Source organism: Episyrphus balteatus, chromosome 1 (assembly GCF_945859705.1).
Source record: "Episyrphus balteatus chromosome 1, idEpiBalt1.1, whole genome shotgun sequence".
In the NCBI taxonomy this organism is placed as follows: domain Eukaryota; kingdom Metazoa; phylum Arthropoda; class Insecta; order Diptera; family Syrphidae; genus Episyrphus; species Episyrphus balteatus.
The window spans coordinates 80670970-80692795 of record NC_079134.1 but is presented as its reverse complement, the minus strand read 5'-3'; the positions used below and the strand labels follow the sequence as shown (position 1 = coordinate 80692795).

The window sequence follows — 21826 nt, the reverse complement described above, 5'->3', positions numbered from 1 at the left end:
TAAGAAGAGCTAGCGGAGGTTGTTATTTTGGTTATAAAAAAGAACATACAAAATATTAAATGTGAATATAGAACTTATGCAGGAATTACGTGCATTTCCCCAGCCCGGACCTATCGCACAATTAAAAATAAAGTATGCAGAAGTTTTGTACAAGTTTTGTACAGTTTTGTACAACCAAAGCCGAGTTTTGTACAAGCTTACAACGAAAGTTATAGGCAAGTGAAAGTACCGGGCTGGGGAAATGTTTCCCCAGCCCGGACATTTTTCAAAATTGAAAACAAAATAAAAAAAAGTATGCAGAAGTTTTATACAAGTTTTGTACAGTTTTGTACAACCAAATTCAAGTTTTGTACCTACAAGCTTACAACGAAAGTTATAGCCAAGTGAAAGTACCGGGCTGGCGAAACGTTTCCCCAGCCCGGACATTTCTCAAAATTAAACAAAAAAAAATTTTTTTAATTCTACAATTATCTATGAGTTTTGTACAGTTTTGTACAGCAAAAATCGAGTTTTGTACAAGCTTTGTTAAATAATTAGAGCTTATTTTAGTTTACACTAAGTACACTACGTACCTACCTAGCCAGCTATACAGTGTGATTCAGGAGTAATGTGCCAAAAAGGTAGAGCGTGTAGGTAAGATTGAGACAAGAAAAAAACTGTATGGGAGGGGGGGGTCTATTCCCCCTCGTTTAGCCGGGAGGGGCAATTTAATAAAAAATTGATTTATTTTGGAAAAAAAATTATTAAAAATCAACGGTTTTACTTACAATAACGTGCTATGCCCTTTTGTAAAGTCAAAACCCTAGTCTTAAAAAAAAAATTTAAAGAAAGTCATTTTATCGAACAGTTTTTGAAAAATTAATTTTCAAAATCAAAATTTTGAAAAAAAAATTCGAATAAAAATTTCACACTAATTTTTTTCAAAATTTTATATAATTAAGTACTAATTTAGTTTTTAAAATTCAATGCTCTTATTTATTTTTAAACAAAAACAGAAAACCGAATTCAAAAATATCTTGTCATTTTCGAGAAATTAACAAAAAACCAAAACTACTTTTTCATAAAAACCTCTTTATTTTCTGTTTTTACGTGGCTGGACTTGTTGATAAATTAATTTATGAAACATTAACCATTCGCCAACTATTTTTTAAACATTCAGACTTAAATAAGGATACCATAAAGTGATACAGTATTGGATTAACCCTGAATTGATCAAATTTTTTCATTGATAACACCTGAAAACTTACCTGAGAATTTTTCTTACTATGTCTGGAGTGCTCGCCGCCCATGGATTCTAGCTTTAAGGGTTTTTAGGCAATAAAATTGTTTTATTTGAATGAAAAACAATGAAATAATACTTGCGCAAGCAGTTCAAAATAAAAAAAAGGACCTTTAAAATCATATTCTTTGATTTTTAAAGGTTTCAAGAGAATCATTTTTTCCTAGATAACATTGGAATTCTTTTCCTTCGTATTTGCCTTTTTCTTATCATCGATTTATCTTTTGGATTTACATTAGTATTTGTTATTCAAGTTTTACTAAGAAATTGCGATTTTATTGCCTTAAAGCTAATATGGACGAAAATGGAGACTTAACCTTTGTGGGACGGCAAGGAACATCTGATATAGATTTCAGTCTAATTGGTGTAGATTGGAAGTCTTTCGTCACAGACTTTGAAATTGGACCTTATTCCGATCACTTTCCAATAATTGTTTTTTTTTTTTCAACTTAATAGTTTTATGAGCGAGGATCAACGAAACATGACGTTACTTCCTAAACTATCATGGTCAGAGGTAAAACGAAACAATTATCGAGAGAACTTAGAAAACTTGCTAGGAAATCAAGAAATAGACAACTTTCATCAACTAGAAAATGTGATTAAAACAGCATATATCCTATTTCGAGCCAGAAGAGAAAAGGTACCAAGCAATTTGTCGAACCATGGTTTGACACTGAGTGCCTAATAACAAGGCAGAAATCATTTTCGTGGTTGCGAATTTTCCAGCGCAACAGTAATAATTTCAACAAAAAACAATACATGGAAGCAAACAAGTTGCTTAAAGAGCTATGTAAACACAAAAAGAAAAAAATATTTTGAAATGGAAGCCCAATAACTGGCGAGCTGCAGAAATTCGGCTGAATTTTGGCAATTGGCATGGAAACTTAACGGTGAACAATACACAATTGGTGAGACCTTAATTCTGATGTTTTATCGCGGAACTTCAATATGCTTCTTAATCCAGGGTTGTCATCCATTATGCTGCTCCAGGAGCTTAGAGGATATAATATATGGAGTGCTTGTGCTGTTAGTTCCGTGAAGCTTTTATAGAGGGCTCTAGTTTCTTTAAGTTTTTCGATGAATGCATGCCTCCATTTCATTTTCATTTGATGGCTCTCATCAACAAGCGTGTTCCGCAGCTGTAAATAAACACTGTTTATTTACAGCTGCGGAACCGGACTCGCACTGAAAAACGAAGGCAGCGACCCCTATCCATGCATATGGCGTTACAATGTATTAGGTATAGGAACAAGCACTCCATATATTATAACCTCTAAGTCCAGGAGTCGAAAATCAAATCCTTGATCAACGAATAACTCCGGTTGAGGTGAAACTAGCAGCTGAGGGCCTTAAAGATAGAAAAGCACCAGGATCTGATAGAATACCAGCCGAATTTTATAAGTATGCGAATAGCGGTCTTTTTGAAAGTTTAGCTCTCTTGTTCAATAATGTTTTTGAAACAGGCGTGATACCTCTTCAGTTCAAGAAAGCACTGATTTTTCCTATATACAAGAAAGGATGTGCATCGGATCCAGCAAACTATCGGGGAATTTCGTTTCTTAATGCATCCTACAAAATATTTACCGCAATAATGCAACGAAAACTGTCAACATGGATAACAGAAAATACCTAATTAAAAGAATTTCAAGCCGGTTTAGACAAGGGTATTCAACTCTTGATCATATATTAGTGCCGAGGAGTATTGCAGATTCATTCTTAGACCAAGACAAAAAACTCTACGTGTTCTTCATTGACTTCAAAGCTGCGTTCGATACTGTGGATCGTAAAGCGCTAATCTATAAGCTGTTTGAAAAAGGAATGTCTCTGAAGTTTGTCAGACTAATTGAAAGTTTATATGACGACACTCGAGCTGCTGTGTGGTATGGTGAAGAAAAGTCTGATTGGTTCCAATTTGCATAAGGGGTTAGGCAAGGTTGCACACTAAGCCAGCATTTATTTGCAATATTCATAGAGGATCTAATCGACTGGTTGCCCGGAGGTATTGTTTATGCGGGGACGCTGAATAAAGCTCTGCTATTTGCAGACGACATTGTGCTGCTCGTATGTACTCCAGAATTACTTCAACTAATGATTAATCGGATACACGAATATTCCAAACGTTGGGGATTAATTGTCAATTTAGAGAAGTTGAAAGTGATGATCTTCAAAAAACATGGAGGGAGAAATTGCGCAATGGAGAATTGATTGAAGTGGTTAAAGAGTTTAAGTACTTAGAAGATACCTTCACGGTTCACGAAGAACTTAAATATGGACAAACACTTTAGTGAAAAGCTTAATAAAGCGAAAATGGCTAGCAGAATCCATTATGCTTTATGCTGCACAAAGTTGGGGAAGTAAATATTATGAAATTGGTGAAAAATTATTGCGCTTCTACATTAAACCACCATTCTATTTGCCGCCCAACACACCGAACTATGTCATAATGCTAGAAACGGGAATTTCTCCACTTTTTGTGAAAACATTAAAACTGCAAGTGGATTACATAATTAAAAGCTTAAATTTGGCAGACTATCGTTTACCCAAAATAGCAGCTCTTAAGGCTATCAACTCAAGGGGCCTTACCAATAATGAATCGCTAAAAACACGTTTAAGTAACGTCGGGTTAAATTTTACCGTCGCGTTAAATTGGGTGTTTACTAATAATCAAAATAAACGCGCGTTTAACTAATTGTGCTTCTATTACCAGATCTATTACATTTGTTGTCAAAATGACATCATTGAAGTGACATTTTTTGCATGTAATGTAATAATGAACAAAAACATAACTACAAAATACCTACATACCTTCATATATTTTTATTTTGGTTGTAAAAGATAAAATAATGGAGCCCAAGCAAGGAGGCCAAAAGTGCATACAAAAAAAGTTCATCTATCGTGAAGTACGACGATGAAAATTTGCAGATCTATTTCTTTTTAAGTTTTCTTTTTCAGCCTTTTCTGAAAGTAATGAATATTTATTAATAAAAAGGATAAATATTTATAAACAAATATATATTTCCATTTACTTACATATTTAATAATTTGCCGCCAATATTATTAATTTTTCGCAATAACTGGTTGACTTGACAAATGTTTTTTTTTGCTGTCAAATGACAGTGCAAATCGTGCGTTTTAATTTAACCGTGCGTTTATAGTTCAGTTTTCCAGCTATAAAATTAACGTGGCGTTAACCCTTAACCTGCCTATTAGATTGGTTATTGGTATGGAGAAATATTTAAAGCTCAGTTAAATATTTAACTGAGCTTTAAATTTGATTATTAGTAAGGCCCAAGGAGTGGATGGTATCGCGAATGGCTTGATTTGGCAGAAAAGAGTAGAATTAATTTGGTTTGCAATGTAGAGGACCTTTCCAAATTAAAAAAAGGACATGTATCAAATTATTGCCAAGGTAGATGAAGCAGCTAGAACCAAGTACATGGATGAAGCTTCAAACTCCTTACAGCGTACAGTCTACTGCCAGCTTAAACACAATTTGCAGCAGTTAAACTACTTCAGTGATGAGCTAAGTGTCAGGGAAAATATCAATGATGGTCAGACTACGAGCTGAAATTCTAAACTTGAACTATATACCTCACAGAGCAGATGTTCCAGTCACCGCAATATATGCAACAGGATGGAGAGGGAAGACGTTGTGCATTTCTTGGGAAAGTGTCCTACTCTAAGAGAAACGAGAACATGTATCCTTGGAAAAGATTTTCTAGCCATTGAGGAAGTCATATGCGAATTAAATCAAATGAATGTTTCAAAACTGTATCAGCTCTGTACAATTGCTTTAAAATATCGAAATTAAATCTTACAAGGACTTTTTTGACGAAAAACCTTATTTTTTTATTATTATGTGAAAATTGTTAATAAATAAAAAAAATAAAAATCGCTATAAAATTTAAAGTCAAATTTAAAAAATAAATTATATTGTAAAAGTATATAAATAGTCAATTCGGCAGACGGCAGATAAATGTCTAAATGATTTTGTTTTATATTTAAATGTTATATTAATTTTATTAATCATTATGAATAAAATCAATTCTAATCTAAAAAAAATCTAAAAATCTACTCCCGAATTGGAGCCAAAGCCTACTGGAGCTAAGGAAATATTGCTATGTCTTAATGAATTCAGAAGTTTTGTATTCCTTTTTATAAAAGCATTTATATTGTTATACAGGGTGTCCCGGGATGAGATGAGAAGATTTTGAGGGGTGATTCTTGGGTACCTATATTCTAAGAAAAAAAAAATGTTCTACCGTAACTATCTATCTGCAAACTTGATACCTTTTAGCGATGATTCAAGAAAACGCTTACTTTGATACGCCTTTACTCATGTGAATGTTAATAACTCCGTCAATACTTATGATAAAAACTTCATTAATGTCTTGATTTTTAGAATGTTATTCTTTGTACCTGCATTTAAAAAATGTTATTATCTCTTTTTATTGCTCAGATATTAATTTTTAAATGGAATTATTTTCATCTTAACCATGATAATTTTTGACTTTGAGGCAGATTTGTTATAAACATAGTGTTTTATAAATTTATTCATATGAAGAAAACAAAAATGAACAAAAATGTTGTTCACAAGTTTGCCAGAAAACTTAAAGATTTTATGATATTTGGGAAAACCTGCACCAGGTAAAATCTTTAAAAAATGTGTTATTTTGCTTTAGTCAAATATGGGTACGAATTAAAAATTTATTTTTGTAGTTTAAGTTTATTTCATACTTCAAAATATTTGGAATGTATGACCCATTTACCATAAAAAATTAAATAAATGAATCAATTCGATTACACATAAGTTCCAAAATTTGACAAGGGACAGTGAGTTTGGGACGCCAAACTTCCCCTGTAACTCACTGTAAGTAACATTATTTGAATGTGAATTTCAGTAGACATTACTGTGGCAGAAGGATCAATTCAAAGCTGGGCGACTCCTCTGCAAGAAGATCTGTCAGCACAACTGACAGCTGTTGAGATATTTAGAGGCGAAGAGTTACAGATTGCCTATTCTGGTTCGTTGAAAAAGTGAATTGAAAATATTTTCACCCTTTCACCTTAAGATAGTGATTGTGGTTTTCGACAGGAGCAAGATCACCTTTGATCAATGGCAGGTGGTAAAAGTGAAGGACCATCTCCGATCACAAGCGATAGCGGTTGGCGTCAAGGTCATGTCAAACTCATCGCTTGCGATGATCAGGGATCGTGCCATCTGTATAAGTTGGCTGTTGGCAAATTGGGTGAAGTCTCGAGGCTGTGGCAAGGGAGGATATTCCTTGCAGACCTAAAGCTAAGGCATGGATTCCGGCGGAACCCTTCTGTATGGATGATAATCTCCAAATAATCAAGTTAAGCAATCCCTCCTTGCCTACTCATGACTGGAAAGTCGCAAAGCTTGAAAAGGTTAAGGGTCTTTATAGAATAAGGATTCCCTTGGCCTCTTAGCTCAGACCACTGGTAAGATTCGCTTTGGTTTCGACAACATAAACCTACGAATCTACAAAAAAGATGAGATGGACGCAGATGGCGTTCCAATACAGCTCCCTGAAGATGTTGCTGTGGTTGAGGGTGCTGGTGCATCGATTACCTTCCCATCTATGGAAGACGATGTATCCGGTCCATCCTTCAATAAAGACTGAAGACTGAAGACTGAAGACTTCAATATTAGTCCTCTGAATGAGGATGAGCTTCTAAACTCATCCTCATCTGAGTTTGGAGACGACGACATCACCGTGTTGGAGGTTGATCTATCTAGCCTAGTACAGATTATCTGGCAAGTACAGATTAACCTACAGCACTCCATCAAGCCTTCGGCCTCCCTAACCCTACGCCTAACACAACAAGCGGAAGACATCGTCCTTATCCAAGAACCGTGGATTGTTAAATCCATGGTGAGGGGACGAAGGACTCCTGGATACTACATACTGTAGGCAACAGAAAAAGGTGACCCCAGATCTTGCATTCTAGTTAAAAGTAGCATTAAAGTATTTTTACTTACTAATTTTAGCAATAGAGACATAACCACAGCCAGACTTGAAACAGCCAAAGGCTTATTTTGGCAAGTCTCAGCATATCTTGGTCATGACAACCTTGGCCCTCTCCCGGGACAAACCCTGGAAAAGATAATCGCTGCAGCTGAACGGCAGAAGACAAGCCTCATAGTTGGAAGTGATGCTAATTCCCATCATACACTTTGGGTAGCACTGATATAAATGATAGAGGTGAGTCTCTATTTAACTTAGGCTCGGCCCTTAACTTATTGTAAGTAACATTGGGAATGACCACACTTTTATTACTAAAAACAGACAAGAAGTTCTAGACATAATTCTTGTCTCCGACAGTATTCAACATATGATCACTGATTGGAAAGTATCGGAGGAACACTCGTTCTCTGATAATAGATACATTCAATTCAGCCTAGATGTTGGACCCCCTAGCCGAATAAATTTTCGTAATTTCAAGAAAACCGACTTGCCAAAATACAGGGAAACGCTCAAAAACATAGTTAAATCTAATTTTTTAAGTCCTCTCTTGACAGTAAAGTCAATGATCTCACTATACTTCTGAATAACTCTATGAAAATCTCTTGTCCACTCACACATGTGAGGGGGAAAAAGAAACCACATTGGTGGAACTCACAGCTTGAACCAATTAGAAAAAGCTGTTGGAAGCTGTTCAATCGAGCAAAATGCACCAGAAATGCTTCAGATTGGGACTCCTTTAAGGACTCCCTAAAAATATATAAAAAAAGGATTGAGGAAATCCAAAAGATCTTCCTGGAAGAAGTTCTGTAGCAATATAGAAGAAACCTCCGAAGCATCTAGATTAAGAAAAATCCTCTCAATCAATGCAATGATGCCTAGCTACTTGAAAAATGCTGATGGCTCTTGGACCAGTTCATGCGATGAATCGCTCAACCTGCTTCTTGATACTCATTTCCCAGGAAGCACTCAAACTGTTAGTAACGTAACATATAGTATATCTGAAAACGTTGCAACTTATCCACAAGGTCTGATCACAAGGGAAAAACTGCACTGGGCAATCAATACCTTCAAACCATACAAATCAACAGGACCTGATGGCATAATACCAGCCGAACTACAAAATACTAGCGACATTATTTTGTCCATCCTTGAGATGGTCTTCAATAGCTGTTTGAAACTTATATACCTGTGCTATGGAGGGAAGTGAGTTATATTTATATCCATAGCAGGAAAATATTCCCATGTAGAACCGAAAGACCTCAGACCTATCAGTCTATCATCATTCCTTCTCAAAACCTTTGAACGAATGATTGATATCCACTTAAGAATCGGGGAATCGGTGGAAACAGCTTTCCATTAACTAGTAAGAACCATCGAATACTCCCTCCATCATAAAGAGTATACTTTGGTTGCCTTCCTCGATATACATACAAGGTGCTTTTAACAGTGTCAATACATCTGCAATCGCGTCTGCACTGTCATCTCTTAAGGTGGAAGAGTCGCTTGGAGAATTGATCAAACAAATGCTAACTATAGCAGAAGGATCAATTCAAAGCTGGGCGACTCCTCTGCAAGAAGATCTGTCAGTAGAGGGATGCCACAACACGGTGTTCTTTCACCGCTCTGATGGAACTTGGTAGTAAATAAACTGTTGAAATATTTAGAGGCGGAGAGTTACAGATCGCATATGCGGATGATATTGCTATTGCCGTATCAGGAAAGCACCCCAATATCCTTAAAGATCGCTTACAACATACCTTTAATAAGCTAACAAGATGGACCGATCGGTGTGGACTAGATGTAAATCCCCATAAAACAGATCTTATCCTCTTCTCAAGAAAATACAAAATTCCTCATATAGAACCCCCTTCCATTAAAGTCGTACCACTTAAATTCTCTGACGAGGCAAAATATCATAATTTAATCTTAGATAAAAAGTTAAATGGAAACTTAACTTTCAAGAAAGAGTTAAATAGGCCACAGTGGCACTCTTCCATGCAAAAAAGCATGAGAAAAGGGAATAAATGGGGGCTTTAACCTCGAATTATTCATTGGCTCTACAGAACAGTAATCAGACCGATTCTAACATACGGTGTGTCAGTATGGTGAACTGCTCTAGAATCTAGAAGATAATGCTAATTGTGTTAAACTAAGCAAAGTGCAACGTTCAGGAGCATAGGAGGAGCACTTCGCACAACCCCTTCTGCGGCACTGGATACGCTGTTCCATTTAACACCCCTCGACATATATTGCAAATCAATGGCTGCAAGTACAGCTATTCGGCTCAAAGCCTCTTCACAATGGATCAATAATAATATTGGTCACTCTATTATTCTGAACTCAAGTAAAATAGATAGATCCCAAGTAAATTTGATAGATCAGTCTGGGAGGATAGGGAATTCCTGGAAGATGATTCGATCCATTTTTACACCAAAAACTGAAGATGGAGTTGGTGGAGGTGTATCATAAACAAAAAATACCAAGACTGGAAACTTTCGTACGTCTTTCCCCCCAAAACCCTGTTGTTTACAGTGTTGTCTGTGAATATATGTGAAAGCTACCACGTTGGTAAATGACGTTAACACGCACACATTTATAGATTCACGACATTCACCACTCATCGGACACGAACACAACGATAGGTTCACGACATTCACCACACCTCGCAGCTTGTAGGCAAACGTCAGTTGACTGCCGAGTTTCCAGTCTTGGTATTTTTTGTTTATGAGGTGTATACTCTGATAGACTAAAATTAAGTATCTCCTTTCGTCTTGCTAATCACTGTAGCGTGTTCCAGGCGAAACTTTTGGCGATAAAAGAAGTCCTGTCTTGGCTTAAAGAAAACGTGGTATCAAACAAAGATATCCGTATCTTTTCGGACAGTCAGGTAGCCATTAAATCTCTTGATTCTGTCTCTACCAATTTAATTACTGCCTTTAACTGTCGATCATCTCTGATGGAGATGACACAGCAGTTTAACATTCATCTTTGCTGGGTGCCGGGTCATAGAGATATTTAAGGAAAATCTGATGAACTTGCCAAAAGTGGAACACTGATACCTTTATTACCAAATAACTTCAACATAGGTATCCCCATCACTACCTGTAAAGTAATGCTCAAACAAGATGCTACAAATAAAACAAACCTAAGGTGGAATAATATCACCACATGTATAGCGACTAAACAGATCTGGCCAATACTGCATCTGAAGGGCTCTAATTGTTTAAGAGTGGGTGTCCCCGAATGACCAACTCAGACTTCATGTAAATGAGTTTGTGTGTATTAGTGACCTTTCTTCGCCATACATCTCTCACGTTCAACGTCATCTCAACTCAGTTCTCTCTCGGTATCTTTATTTGCATTCTCTTTCCCTTTCTAGAGAACCAAAGTCATAAAATTAAAGTCTATTTAGGTAGAAAAAACAAATCAGCATCAAGGAAATAGCAAAAAAAGGGTTGCAAGCCTTGCAAGTGTATATTGTGGTTTTGCTTTGCGCAACCGAATTTCGTTTTCCATTGGTTTTACTCTATGTACAAGAGTCATGGTAGGTATATTTATGAAGAAAAAAATGGTATTATACAAATGAAGTAATTGAGAAGCAGAATAGTTGTGCGCGATTTCACAGAAAAAGACAATTTCATCTATAAGATCAAATTCGAAAATTTAGATTTTTTTATTATAATGCGAATAACATTACAGACCGCCTGTCTTTCCAATTTTTTTTTTCATAGAAAAAAATATATCCATACAGTTGCTCATAAGAATACCTAACATGCAACATCATAAATTTATGAACGAGATAAATAAACCAGTTTAAAAAAAAACAATAAGAATACAAAAAAAAAAACTCGTTTATCCTATTCCATATACATACCTACCACGCAACACCAGATACCATATATTGCGAACGTGCGAGAGATCCATTTCCTGTATCCTCTCATTTTCGCGAAAAAAATACAACAACACTTTGCATGCGCGATGAGCTTGCCTGGCGCCAATCCTTGTTTATGGAAAAACCTATGTACAAACAATATGTAGAATGCAGATACCTAAGTTCATCTTATTCTTTATACCACCAAACAACCACTCGACAGAGCGAGTGCGAGAGATCATGTAGAACCAAAATAGAAGATAATAAAGAGAGAGATACAACTAGCGCCAGCGGAATTTGTTTGAACTACAAATTCCAATACATACGCATTCCATGAATTTCTGAGGAAAAAAATAGAAAGTAGACTCTTTTTCAAAAATTAATTGTAAGAAAACTATTATAGCAATTCTTGTTTTCTAACTTGATGTTGATAGAAAAAATAATGACTTTTTAACATTTTGTTGTTGTTTAAGACTTTAAAGCTTAATATAAATTTCTTAAACATATCAATGTGTTAGTATTTGAGTTAAGGTACTTATTTCTTTTTATTTCGATGAATTTTATCAATAATTGCAGAAGTTACACATGTTCAAACATTGTGACATAAGGAAAAATAGCTTCAGTTTCGATTAATTTTTTTCTATGAAAAATACATTTTTAGTTTTTCAAAATAGTTTTACTCCGTAGTTTGATTCAACCTCAATCCAAAATAGAAATAAAAAAAATAAAAATTTTAGTCTAACAAAGAAACAAACCAATGTCTTTCAGGTCGTTCTAAAACAACGAAAATTTTATCATGTTTTGTTCTCTCTTAATTACAAGTGCACAAATTTGGAAATTGTGGGGATGAAGATATTTAGCCTTGTTTATTATCTAAATAATAAAATTTATTTCATTCAATTATCTTTAAAAATGTAAAAGTTATTCACCGATTTGTAAACGATAACCCGATTTTTACGTGGTCCACTCAGCCTTAATATCTCTAAGCAGATCACAAATCAGCTCCGTGATAGGTGTCATAACAGGACACTGTATAATATGCAAGCACGCAACGCGCCTCGGAATCTATTCCAATGATTTCTGCAGAAGCTGCATGGATGAGGAGGAGGTGGAATTGATTCCTCACCTTCTCTGTGAATGTCCTGCGTTATCTCAAAGACGTAGACTCCATTTGGGAGAATTCTACTATAACAATCCTAGTGATCTAGCAAATATAGACATAGGTAGTCTCGCTCGCTTTATTAGAAGCTCCAAATGGTTCAACGAATAGGAAGAAAAACTCTCAAAGATTCATTGTGGTATCACAACGGACCAATCATGGACTAAGTGATAGCCACGTTAACCTAACCCTTTCACCTAAAATCCAATTCTCGTTCTGTGAAAAAATTAGACAAACGTCTAAAATTTTCATAATAAATAAATTTGTTTTCACGCCGACATTTCGAAATGAATGCGAAAATGAAAAAGTGAAAACTAAACCGAAAGTATAAACCTAAGAATTAGAAGTACAGGAATAGGTGTATATTAAACCTACAGTGCACAACCAAATTGTGGCATAAAAACTGCCTAAATTAGAGACAGAACTGTGGCCCATTCTTTTAATAAAATAAAGTTAGCTTTGGTTGTTGTGTCAAAAAATCGTTGTTGTAATTTTTGTTAGATTTTGTTAGAAAATTTCAACTTTTATTTAGGAACGACTAATGTTACATTTTGTTGATCTTTCAAAACAAAATTCTTTGAGATTAATTTTATGAATGAACAAACAATAAAGAATTAATTTGGTACTGAAATAATTCTTTCAAATTGAATTCTAAGCAAACTGAAATAAAAATATGCATTCAATAATTTTTCAAATATAAAAACAAACAAAAAATTCCCTTCTCACATTTTCCCCTCTCTTCCTCATTTAGTTGAGTTTGACAGATTAAGGCTGAGTGGACCACGTAGAAATCGGCTTATCGTTTACAAATCGCCCAACTAACATTTCAGCTTCGGTTAAGGTATTACAAAAGCTACATTTCAGCTTCTTTTAAACTTTAGTAAGGTTGTTGGGCATGAAAAAAGGAGAACGTAATACAAGTTTGACCCTCTATAAGGATCTTAAACGAAGCTTTACCGAAGCTCTACGGAAGCTTTGAGATTTGACAGATAGCTTCGGAAGAGCTTGTATAGCTCTTTAATACATGTCTTATCGAAATTAAAATAAAAACTACAAAAAAAAGAATTCTTTTTTAACTGGTTGTAAATCATCATCATCTTTTGATCTGATATTATATATAACATTCCATTAGTTTTTAGTATATTTATTAATAATAATTTTAAAAGTATATAATTTTTTTAGCACACCCAGGAATCGAACTTCGTATCTGCTTGGTGGTAGTCCACTACTCTACCCACTCGGCAATCCAAGTATATTCATTAATGAAATCAAAAACTTAATCAGTTCAAATAGCAAAAAAATGTCCGATCTAAATTATAAAATGTCAAAACCAAAAAGTATCCGAGCTAGATTATTTAATATCAAAACCAAAAATCAAATACAAAACTTGGTAATTTCTGTAAAGCTTCTATAAATTCATTAAATAGGCTTATAAGAAAAGCAAGTTTTCTTCATTTAAGTTTCTTTAATAGTATTTAAACAACTTATTAGAAGCTGTTAAACAAGTCCGAACTTCTATAACCAGTTAAATTCTGAAGCAAACTCAATACAAGCTGTATAAAAAGTAGAACCTGCGGGATTTGAATTTATAGAAGCTGTTGTGCTAGTTGGGCGGTGCATAACTTTCACATTTTAAAAGATAATTGAATGAAATAAATTTAATTATTTAGATAATAAACAAGGCTAAATATCTTCAGCCCCACAATTTGCAATTTGTGCACCTGTAATTAAGAGAGAACAAAACATGATAAAATTTTTGTTGTTTTAGAATGACCTGAAAGATATCGGTTTGTTTCTTAGTTAGACTAAAATTTTTATTTTTTTTTTATTTCTATTTTGGATTGAGATTGAATCAAACTATGGAGTAAAAGTATTTTAAAAAACTGACGCTATTTTTGCTTATCTTACAATGTTTGAACATGTGTAACTTCTGAAATTATTAATAAAATTCATCGAAATAAAAAGAAATAAGTACCTTAACTCAAATACTAACACATTGATTAGTTTTAGAAATATATATTAAGTTTTAGGGTCTTACACAACAAAAAAATGTTAAAAAGTCATTTTTTCTTAACTTTTTTTTTTAAGTGGTTTAATTGCTTTGTTTTTCAGAGTATAATTTTTATTTTATTTAAAAGCTTAGTTTATTGACTATGGATTAAAACTAAATTTTGTTTGAAAATATTATTTTGTAACCCTACAGTTGCTTTTGAAGCAGTGGTGTAGATAGGGGGGGGATCAGGAGGATATATCCCCCTCCATTGGGATCGATAATTGTTTAACATAGTCAGTCATGAACAAATAAGTTAAAGAAACGCACTCCGAAATTTAGTTCCTAAGTTCCTACTTCAATTAAGTCTAGTTAGTGCTCACAGTTAGTACTCTTGACTAGCTTAAAGCTTTTAAGTATGGTTTACCAACTCTCGTTGCAATTAAGTCGTGAGTTTTAAAGAGTGAATTTAGACTTGGTCTAAGCTATGGATATCGCTAAAGATTTAAGCGATCAACTTAAAATTAAACGGGCAGAAGACGACTCACTTTCGAAAGTGTTTGAAGATGGTGATATAATTCTTTTGTTATTTTCTCCCAAACAAACGATCAAATTTTTTCAGGAAATCATACATTTTACTTCGAAAAAACACAAAGCGCCTTTAAATCAGTACACATTAAGAATTTTTTATTTAATATTTTTCAAGAATTTATATGCACTTGTAGGGTTTTGCCAAGAAAAAAAAATACATTCATGTCGGCGATCGAACTGAAGACTTCAACTCTCTATCTCTTATCGCACATCTGCCACCTATTTTAACACACTATAGAAAAATTGGTCACAGTTTTTGTTTTAGTGCCAAGTTGATAAAAATATTTAATTTTTACTAAAATTTTTTAAAAGATTTTTCTCCATGAAAATAAAAAATCTCTATGGAAAAACCTTATAAATTCTTGATTTTAATAAGATTTCTTCAGTTCAATAAGAAAATATGTTAGTTTTTAGGTGGTCATATTATTCTCTGTGTTAAAAACTCGGAAAAGATATTTGATCAGAAGGAATAATACTTCATCTAAGAACTCATTGGAAGCGCTCGATAACTGCCCCGAAGAAAGCTTTCCCAATATACATATATATTTTATTAAAGATATTAGCTACACTGCTGGCTTTAACGTCAACTACCGAAAGTACTTTTTCCAGTTTAAAAATAATAAAAACAATACAAAGAAGCATTAAAACTTAAAAAAAATGTGCGAACTATGTAGATCTATTCCCCCCCTTAGCGAAAAGCTATCTACGCCACTGTTTTGAAGTAGTCCCAAAAACAATAAGCTGTACTTAGAAACCAAAATTTTTAGATTTTTGTTATATGTTTTTAATTTTTTTTTTCATTATATTTTCTATCAATATCAAGTAAGAAAACAAGAATTGCTATAATAGTTTTCTTACAATTAATTTTTGAAAAATGTCTACTTTCCATTTTTTTCCTCAGAAATTCTTGGATTGCGTATGTATTGGAATTTGTAGTTCAAACAAATTCCGCTGGCGCTAGTTGTATCTCTCACATTATTATCTTCTATTTTGTTTCTACATGATCTCTCGCACTCGCTCTATCGAGTGTTGTTTGGTGGTATATAGAAAAATATGGACTTAGGTATCTAGTAGATACTATCTACCATACGTTGTTATTGTTTGTACACAGAGTTTTTCCATAAAAAAGGATGGCGCCAGGCAAGCTAATCGCGCATGCAAAGTGTTGTTGCATTTTTTTTCGCGAAAATGAGAAAAGAGAATAATGGATCTCTCGCACGGTCGCAATATCTGGTATCTGGTGTTGCGTGGTAGGGTCAATGTGGGTAAATGTAAACAGGGGTAAATGAGAACAGGGCTCATAACAAGCTTCAGTTAAATCTCTTTGATACATACATAAGTACAAATCGCGGACGCATGTGTCTTTTAACATATACGTCAAGCTCATTGCTGTCAAGAGAGAACTCATTCGACAAGCGTATTTTCCGTGAAAGATAATTTTTTAAAGTGCCAAACAAGTCGTTAGTCTTTCAGAAAAATTAAATATTTTTGCAGATTAAATTAAGTCAGTATAATTTGCAAATACTTTTTTGTTTTTAATTTTGATGTAGATTCTATGTGATACAAACAATTTTTAAAATACAGGACATTTATGTCGATTTGCATGTGTTTACATTTACCCCAGAATATTTTTCATAATGGGTAAATGTAAACAACGTATTCTGGGGGTAAATAATATGAAATTATTGGTTTTAATAAAAATAACGTCTTTTAAGTCAATTACTATTGCTAAAGTGCCGCGGAGTCACATTTTAAAGTAGCCAACACCATCATTTTCAGTGGAAGGTGTTTCAAAATCGGTCTTTGACGTAAAAAAAACAAAAAAATTGACGTTCAGAGCTGCTAAGGATGCATATTGGGCGCCTATATAAAGAATCAAAGGAAGAAAACAAAAACTTTTATTGGAATTTGAAAAAGTTTTTGTCAAATACCTTCTTGAACGTTTTTCAAGTTGCTATCCATATGATAAAGAGGAAATTCTAAATTTTAAACCACCGTTTACATTTACCCCGAATTTGTAAAAAAACACAAACATGGTGGGGTATTTGTAAACATGCCATATTTGACAGTAATGTAAACAATTTGGGAAATATTTGTTTATATTTATAAAGAAGAATTGCCATCATTTCATATTTGCATTTGAAGATACCATTCAAGTTGTTCCGTGAAAACATATAAAAATCTAAAGTCGAGAGAAAAAAAAGACATGAAATTGTTTACATTTACCCACATTGACCCTATATGGAATAGGAATAGGATAAACGAGTTTTTTTGTATTCTTGTTTTTTAAAAACTGTTTTTTTTTTTAACTCTTTCAAAAATGTATGGTGTTGCATGTTAGGTATATAAAGGTATTATTGTTAGTTCGTACTTTTGTGTGGTTCTGAGCAACTATGTGGATATTTATTTTTCTATAAACAAAAAATTTAGAGAGACAGAGGCGGTTTGTAATGTAATTCGTATTATAATACAAAAATCAAATTTTCGAATTCGATTATGGATGAAATTGTCTTTTTCTATGAAATCGCCCAACAACTGTTCCGCTTTTCAATTACTTCATTTGGAGTTTTTTTGCTGTTTTAGTTGTATTTTTTTTTTTGGTTCAGATAGGTATAAACGTTGCTCAAAAGGAAAATTTAATTTCCTTCCTAATGCTGGACTCACTAATTTTTTTTATTGAAAATTAACGGAAGTATGGTCTTTTGAATCTATATTTTTTTCGTGATGTAGGTATACATAGATGCGCGGAAAGAAAGAAAAGTTCAACACTGAAATCCAACGGAAAACAAAAACACAAGTGAATTCGGTTGCGCAATGCAAAACGATTCTCCAATCTTTATACACTTGCAACCCTTTTTTGGCTAATTCCTAGATGTTGTTTTTTTTACCTAATTACAATTTTATGGCTTTGGTTCTCTAGAAAGGGAAAGAGAATGCAAATGAAGACACCGCGAGAGAACTGAGTTGAGATGACGTTGAACGTGAGAGATGTATGGCGAAGAAAGGTCACTAATACACTCAAGCTCATTTACATGAAGTCTGACTTCGTCATTCGGGGACACCCAGACTTAACATTGAAACTCAAGTCCAGAAGATGAGTTGGAAAAATCTACAAAATTTAACTATTCGACACTTTAAAATTGCATTTAGGAACGATGCTGTGACGTCGCAATGTTACATTTTACATCACATATTGTTAACTATTGTTAACAATATGTGATGAGTTATTTGACCAAGTGATTACTTAATTAGAGATGTTTGAGAAAATTCCAATTTTTTTCTCATCGGCTGTTTTGGACGTAATGGTGTTTTAATGAAACAACAATTTCATTAGTTTCCCGACGTTTTGATGGTGATTGCCATCCTCTTCAGGGGATCTTTTATTTACAAAATATATAAATTGAACAATTATAAACATTGGAACAAATATGGTGAAACAAAGTGATTGAACTTACAATTTTTAACAATTATTTGAATTAAGGTAAACATAGCAAAAATAACATACATTTAGTTGAATCGGTTAAACTGTAAACATATTTAAATTTTATAATATTATTTGATATTATTTAAGTTGAGTTTAATAAAATTACTTTTTAAAAAATTTATTTGTTTTATTAATGTCGTTTTCTATTGACGAATCTCAGAATGAGATTTATGAATTTGACAGCTGAAAGGGGGGGTGAAGAGGGGAAATAGTGGACAAATCTCAGATTTCATGATCTATTTGCGTCCTGAGATTCAAAAAAATGACAAAAAAATGAATCTGAGATTCAAGAATCTGATTCTGGATTTTTATCAAGATTCACGCATACAAACACACGCACTTTCACACACACTCCTCTGTTTGACATTTGTCTGAACATTTGTTGTTGTTTTATTTTTTTTTATACACATAGATTTCGCACACAATTACAAAACTAGATTTCATATTCTATTTGCAGTGGAAAATCTGAGAATTTTACACAAAAATCTCAAAAGTCAATAGAAAACGACATTAATTTACACTTCGAAATGAAGCTTAGTCCGGCTTTTTCCCTTTCACAAGTGAGCAGTAAACGGATGAAATGTTTTGGGTATCTTGCTTGCGGTTCATGTTGTTTTTGTTGTTAATTATATGGAGCGTTTCCAAAGTGTACCGCTTCGAAGTATGTCTTTCCGTTTCCAAGATTTCAACTCCGTCAAAATCTGGTTTATGTCCGCGTTCGACACTGTGATACGCTAGTGCTGTCTTGCCCGTGCTTTTTTGGTTGATGTCTGATTTGTGGTTGGAGATTCGTTGACGAAGAAGTTGTTTTGTAGTGCCGACGTAACATTGGTTGCAATTTTCTTCTGCGTTGCCCAGACAGTTTATTTTGTAAACGACATCAGTGCGTTTATCCTTCTCTGTTTTTGTTTTCATGTTACTTAAAAGTGATGCCAGGGTTTTTGTGGATTTATAAGCTAACGATACGGATTCAACCTTCTTCTTTACAATTTCTTTGAAATTTTCGGATAACTTGGGGACATACACTATACTCCTATAAACACACCTTTCTCTTTCCATGCCGCTATCGATAGGAGCTTTGTATTTTTGTCGGATTATGATGTTGATTGGATAGCCATTGTCCAGAAGAATTTGAGTAACTTTTTTCTCATTAGCGGAGTGGAATTCCCGGTCACTCAACGCAAAAACTTTATGAACTAGATTCGAGGCTGTGTTTATGAGTATATGATTCGCTTGATTGGATCTGTAGTTAACGAGTCTTCCCGATGCTGTGTCGAAAGAGAGTCGGTCTTCTACTCGAGCAATCTTGACACCTAAAAATGTTATAGCTTTGTTTGTTTCTTTTTCGACCGTAAACTGAATTTTTTCGTGATAATCATTCAGAGATCGTAGAATGTTATCAACTTCCCCTATTTTTGTAATGGCAAAAATGTCGTCAACGTACTTTACTATGCACTTCGGTTTGTTTTCGCCTTTAATTTTTTCATCTAAAAGATTGTCCAAAACTAGGTCAGCAATAGTTGGAGAAAGTGGATTGCCCATTGGCATTCCATGAAATTGTTTATATAAACTATCTTTGTATTGTAGGTAATTGTTTTCTTTTAAACAGAAATCTAACATTTCCAGAAATTTGGCTTGGCTCATTTTGGTGTTTTTACAAATTATATCCCATTTTTTCTTTATAATTGTAGTCGCAAGTTGAACTGGAACATTAGTAAGTAGGGAAACGACGTCGTATGAGACTAAAACCTCGTTTGTTTCAATACTCAAATTTTTAGTTCTTTCTTTAAAAAGAATTTTTAACTGAGTATACCGAATCTTTCATCACGCACTGTAATATTTTTCCCAAATATAGGCCAGTCATTATGTCGGAAAAAACGGCTTAGAAATGCAAAATGACCGAGAAAGCTAAATTTTGGATATGTTGTAGAGGATGCTTAAAAAAGCTTAACTTGAAGTTTTCGACCAAGATTTCCTATGAGCTTTTTCCGCCATTTTGAAAAAAAGGATAAAATTGGTTTTTTGACAATAACTCGGCTATCTGACGAGATGCGAAAATTTTACAAGAAGCTTTTTTGTAGCTTTTAACGAGTTCTAAAATTCATGCATACACATTTTTTGTGTATCATGCACCGTTTTCGAGATATCGATTAAAAAAGTCAAAAATTTAGGACATTCCATTTGTTTTTTGACATAATCTATTTTTGGGTGATGAATATCGAAAAAATTATTAACATAAAATTTATAGACCATATTCAGTCCTACAATGTCGTATTTTTATATTTTTTTTTGGACAAAAATTACGACTTCCAGCCGGCCGCAAAGTCGTTTAGTCCGCTCCCACCGCCAAGCAAGCCGCCTGTTCGGTTGTAAAAAAAAACAATCATTCATGTTTTTTTTAATGTTTATATCATTAAATCAGTAATACATACATACAAATGTATGTATTTATTTAATAAATAATGAGAAGTAGATGGTAATGGTTTTTTTGTTACCCCAATTTTATTAACCCAAATTTTGTAAATACAGTATACCGGCTTTTAGTGTTGATTGTGCATTTTGTAATTTGCTTCAATCTCTATATTATTTAGTTCATCAAAATTGCAATTAGATCAGTGCCAATAATTTTTGAAAATAAAAAAATTATGGGTGGTTGGAAAATTTAGGATAAATGGTATACGAAAGCGGAAAAATAAATTGCCCACAAACTAATTGGTGGAAAGGAGGCGGGTGAATGCCTTGTTCGATTTCACTAGTCAAAAAGTTTTTTTTATAGAAACCAAAGTATATTTTTTGTAATGATTTTTTGTATGCTGAGGTCGAATCTTTAGTCAGAAAAATTCTATCACGTTGAGATATAACCATGCCAATACATCACAAAAATAGTGTTTTGAACGTTAAAAATTCAATATCTCAAAAACTTTGCACGTTAGAGCTATTCTAATGCTAGAATGAATTTAAGAAGGTCAAAGGCCATTAGAAAAGTATGATTTGGTTTCTATGGAAAATTATTTCTCGCCAATATTATGTCATTTACGGAAAAATCGATCTTAAAAATCGTTTTTTTTTTTTTCAATTTTTCTCAATATTTTCTAAATCAAAAGTATAGTTTTTTTATACAATCTTAAATAAAAGGTTTTGATCTAAGTAACTGCATTCCAAGCTTTTCAAAAATCAAAATCTTTTTGGATTGACAAATAGCTATTTTATCAAATTAAATTCGTCAAAAATCCAAAAATTAACTTTTTGCTCAAAAAACATTTAAAATACATAGAAAACATAACAAAGTAATTTTTAACCAAGATTTGTTAAAATCAAACCATTTTGGTAAAAAATAAAAAAATCGTATTTTTTGCATTTTTTCAATATTTTTGAGATTATATAAATAAAATGGTTTTAATAAAAGTTATGACACTTTTATTACCCACAACTTTTGCATTTAACTTTTTTTGATAGGAG

General features: G+C 33.4%; 2 protein-coding genes across 8 annotated transcripts in view; both read right to left on the bottom strand.

The window, feature by feature from the left end:
- Positions 1–21826, bottom strand: part of LOC129907232 (solute carrier family 12 member 6) — a 758459-nt gene that overhangs the window by 491503 nt on the left and 245130 nt on the right. The window lies entirely within an intron of this gene.
- LOC129907236 (uncharacterized) lies at positions 1680–20784 on the bottom strand. The gene is made up of 2 exons (XM_055983342.1): positions 2466–20784; positions 1680–2418 (listed from the first exon to the last, which is right to left on the bottom strand). The coding sequence occupies exon 1, from the start codon at positions 20009–20011 to the stop codon at positions 18902–18904; it is 1110 nt and encodes a 369-aa protein (XP_055839317.1). The 5' UTR covers positions 20012–20784; the 3' UTR covers positions 1680–2418; positions 2466–18901.

What these genes read in the sequence shown, in the direction of transcription:
- LOC129907236 (XM_055983342.1), bottom strand. Translation starts at nt 20,011, where the DNA reads ATGAGCCAAGCCAAATTTCTGGAAATGTTAGATTTCTGTTTAAAAGAA.